Source organism: Tupaia chinensis, unplaced genomic scaffold, assembly GCF_000334495.1.
Source record: "Tupaia chinensis unplaced genomic scaffold, TupChi_1.0 Scaffold000695_1, whole genome shotgun sequence".
In the NCBI taxonomy this organism is placed as follows: domain Eukaryota; kingdom Metazoa; phylum Chordata; class Mammalia; order Scandentia; family Tupaiidae; genus Tupaia; species Tupaia belangeri.
In genome coordinates this window covers 2,408,836-2,413,051 of record NW_006160218.1, presented here as the reverse complement: position 1 = coordinate 2,413,051, position 4,216 = coordinate 2,408,836, and the positions used below count along the sequence as shown (strand labels likewise).

The following is a 4,216-nucleotide window of genomic DNA, read 5'->3' as shown; positions in this document are numbered from 1 at the left end:
CCTTCAGAAAGACCAAGTCCTGGCCCCTCGCTCCTGGCAGTAACCTCCAAGCTGCTGGGCTGTCCTGCGGTAGAGTATCTGTGAACCTGGCTTTGGCCCACACCACCACGTCCACGTGAGCAGTGATACGGCCGTGGGCTTGGGATACAGGGTGTCGGCGCACCTCCTGCAGAGCCGCACTCGGTCAGCCCGATGGAGATGGGGTGTCTGTGTGACAGACGCCAACAAAAACCCGGGCAGCAGGCCTTGGGAGAGCTTCTCTAACCGTCAACGCTCCACGCATGCTGCTGCGTGTCACCCATCTTCATGTGCTGGGGTGGAGATGGTGACATTTTTTTAAAGACTGAGTCATTTTAGTGATCATGGGAAGCCGTTAGTCACAAGCAGCCTCCGACGCCGCGTGACACACACACGGCTGCTCTGTGTCTGTGCAGTACTTACGCTGGTGAGCAGGTGCTTCAGATGGCCGTTGAGAGAGGGACCGACGACAACACTTAGCTGCACCAGGGCGTCCAGTCCTCTCTCAAACACTGCGTCGTCTGAATGCACCTGTTGGGTAGATGGGTGGGTGGGTTGGTCAGGGGTATAGGAGCAGCAGGAGAAAGAGGAGAATAAGAAAAGAAGGATGAGTTAGGTCTAAGGACACACAGGTGTATAAAAATGTAAGTTTAAACATTTGAAAATAGAAGATAATCATAAAATTCATTCTAAAAAGAATCTTTAATGTAAGACAACTAGAAACCAAAACTGAATTTCCACCTGACTATTTAGCATCCTATTAGTTATCCTATTAACCATAACTGAAATACATGTACGGGACCAGCAGGTGGCGTGGTGGTTAAGGAGCTGGACACTCCCACATGACCAACCATGGTTTGAGTCCCAGACCTGGTGACTTGCTTTCTCACTCTCTCTCTCTGCCTCTCTCTGGTCAAATTAAAATATGCGAATGAATAAGTAAAATTAAATAAATAATTCTTAAAGAAAAAAACGACATGGAGCATACAGAAGGACCGTTGGGGCTCATTACTCCCGCAACCACTCACACTGCCCCTCTGTGGCCTCGAGCGCGTCCTCACGTACATGGTCCTCTGGCTCCAAATGACAACAGCCTGATGCTTCACGCACAGCGAGGCCACAGACTGCCCTCGACCATCTGGAGCGTATACTCTAACCATTCTAAACACGCTGAGTCGTCACAGCCTCTCCTCTAACCGGAGTCTGAGACGGAAGGTTGGGCGACGCGTGACGTACCAGAGCGGCCCTGAGCACAGGAACGAGCCTAGGGAGCAGCGGCACGGCCTTCTCAGGGGCGCCCCTGACCAAGAGCAGCTCGCGGAAGCCCTCCTTGGACACGAAGGTGTAGGGGTGTCTGGTCTCTCTCAGACCCTGCCAGGAAAAGCACCTCAGTCAGTGCACTGCCGGCTTTGTTAGGCTCAGAGCCTAAGTGAAAAGCTACTGTGTGGTCATCATCTTCCTATTCACGCATACACATAATTTTCTCCATTACAACCTAAATTATACTGAGAAACTGGAACGGGAGAAGGTTCTATCAACAGAATAGAAAGAAGGAGAAAAGAGAAAAATAGTAAGAAAAAGACCCATGAATGGGAGAAGAAAAGCAGAGGCAAGGAACAGTAAGGGAAATACAGACCAAGACAGTAGGAAGGAGGGCCATTGGGCTATGAGGACGGGGACGGCAGGTAAAAGGAGAGACGAGAACTCACAGGGTACAGAGAACATTCTGAATGAGCTTGCAACGCTGACAGAAGCACAGCAGACCCATCTGAAACGGCTGTTTTTAACACCCTCAGAGGGCATGCCTGTCGGACCCCCTTGCCTTTGTACTGGTTTTACAACTAGTTTAAGGAACTTCTAAAACAGATCTCCTTCACCTTTAAATATTTATATGTATTTACAAGGCGAATCTCTTCACTATAAGCCAAAAGCACTATTCGACGTTAGATATAATCTTTCACTAAATTAGCATTCAAAGTAAAACATTTTTAAAAAAATGTGTAGTGGGACCAGCAGATGGCATAATGGTTTTGATGCTGGGCTCCCACATTAACTGACTGTGGTTTGAGTCCCAGATCCAGCAGCTTCAAACTCATGCCGGGCGTGTGTGCATGCGTGCCCAAAATCCTGAGAGGAGGGATTTCAGCACGGCCATCCCCAGGGGGCTGACTTCTCACTCTCGGTCTCACAGTCACTCTAGCGACCACATGTGCCCATTGCTAAAATGTCTCTTAAAATAAATCAATTTGAAAAAAGGAAAAAAAGCAAAGCAAAACTTCAGTCTGAATAACCGTCTGTGAAGTAAGTATAACAACCATTGAGAAATCATGCTTAGAAATGGGAATTCTCAACTCATCTGTTCTTTAGACCAGGGTCCCCAACAACGGGGCCACGGGTCCTGATGGCCTTAATGCCTACCACTTGGCTCTTTTTGTGAAAGTCCAAAGGAGATTTTATGAAAGCTGCAAAATAACGTCTAATGAAATTTTAAAACATTTTTCCCCCATCAACATTCAGGAGCGATATTTACCTCAGCCAAAGTAATAAGAAGAGGATCGAATGGAAGACTTTCAGGAGGGCACTCCCACTGTAACCTGTGTTTCACGGAGCCATGCACCAGCCTGGAACAGGAATGGCAGCGGATGTGACAGAGAATGGAACCGTGCACCCAGCAGTGGCCCTCTAGCATACGCACTCTTCCTATAACCACGTGGATTTATCCAACCTGCAGGAATACCATGACTTTAAAGACATTACAAGCCACTTTTACAAAGCAAGTCTTGCAACCCTATGAACGCCTGCTCTTCCAGAGCACTGCCGTGTAGCCAGGGTTTGAGAAGCTGTAGGGCTAACGCATCTTATCTGTGAACCTTAACGCAAATGTTGCAGCCGATGTCTTACAGTCAGCATCATGATAAAATAAGTAACATATGGAGACAAAACAAAATGTTGTACCTAATTAGTGTTCCATAGAGAACACTGCTCTTCAGGTACAGATCACGGAATTCTGACAATACTTTGAGGGTAAATCAGGTTTTATCCCGAGTGAAGACAAAAGGAAATCAGAATGAAATGACCCAAGCATGGTAGCGGGCCTGACCTGGGGTCTGCTGCTGCCTGTCCTCCCTGAGGCCCAGCAGGGGTGCACGGTAGCAGGCCTGACCTGGGGTCGGCTGCCGCCTGTCCTACCTGGGGCCCAGCAGGGGTGCACGGTAGCAGGCCTGCCCTGGGGTCGGCTGCCGCCTGTCCTACCTGGGGCCCAGCAGGGGTGCACGGTAGCAGGCCTGCCCTGGGGTCTGCTGCTGCCTGTCCTCCCTGAGGCCCAGCCTGCAGGTTCACAGTACGCTGGGTGAGGTCAGCTGCATGAACGTACCCAAGGAGCCGAACTCAGCCATGACAGTGAACCCTAGCATCACCCCCAGGAAAGGGTCTCAATTTCTCAACTGCCTCTTGAAGAATGAGTGAGAGGCCTCTGTAACTCTACCTTCACGTTTTTAGCAACAATAAATTGCATGAGGGTGGATGAGTAAAAAAACTTTTAAACAACCTGGAATCTAAAGATGAGATAGTAATAAAAATAAACTGAAAATTGCTTCTTGAGCTTAGATTTCATGCCAAATCTGAAAATGCCACTAAAAACTACATTCTTGAATTCTAGAACAAAACAACTGGTGCTGTAATTATTCTTTCTACAATGACAATAAAATGTTCTATTATCTAGAATAAGCTAAAATTGAAATACACTATGAACAAAAAAATGATTCTTATGATAATCTTAAAATACCACAGAACTGGGACCAGCAGACGATTACGTCACTGGACTCCCACGTAGTAGACCATGGTTCAAGTACTGGATCCAGTGGCTCCAAACTCACACTGGGCTCGTGTGCGTGCGTGCCTGAAATTCTGAGAGGAGAATGGAGGAGAAGGGATTGAGGCGTGACCATCCCCCCTGGGGGGTGATTTCTCACTTTCTGTCTCTCTGTCTTCAGTGAATGCACGGGCCCTATAGGAAAAATCCCTCAACAACAACAAAAAATCACAGTATTAGTAATCTATATATTTTTTAAAACAGTTTTTACATCTTTCCAGAAAGATACAGAATTCTATCCAAAAGACAGTAAAAGCACCATACGTACTTTTTTTTTTGGGGGGGGGGGGGGGTTTTCCTTAAGGGGGGGGGGGCCCCCCAAGCAAA

At 47.7% G+C, this 4,216-nt stretch overlaps 1 protein-coding gene across 5 annotated transcripts in view; it reads right to left on the bottom strand.

The window, feature by feature from the left end:
* Nucleotides 1-4,216, bottom strand: part of PACRGL (parkin coregulated like) — a 14,713-nt gene that overhangs the window by 4,960 nt on the left and 5,537 nt on the right. For all 5 annotated transcript variants that reach the window (XR_336304.3, XR_336303.3, XM_006160618.3 and 2 more), the window contains exons 5-7: nucleotides 2,549-2,639; nucleotides 1,255-1,389; nucleotides 442-549 (exon numbers count right to left, since the gene is read on the bottom strand). Coding sequence is in view for 3 of the 5 variants with exons in the window: in XM_006160618.3 (XP_006160680.1) it covers nucleotides 442-549; nucleotides 1,255-1,389; nucleotides 2,549-2,639 (334 nt within the window). In the remaining 2 variants the exon portion in view is untranslated. The remainder of the gene's footprint in view (nucleotides 1-441; nucleotides 550-1,254; nucleotides 1,390-2,548; nucleotides 2,640-4,216) is intronic.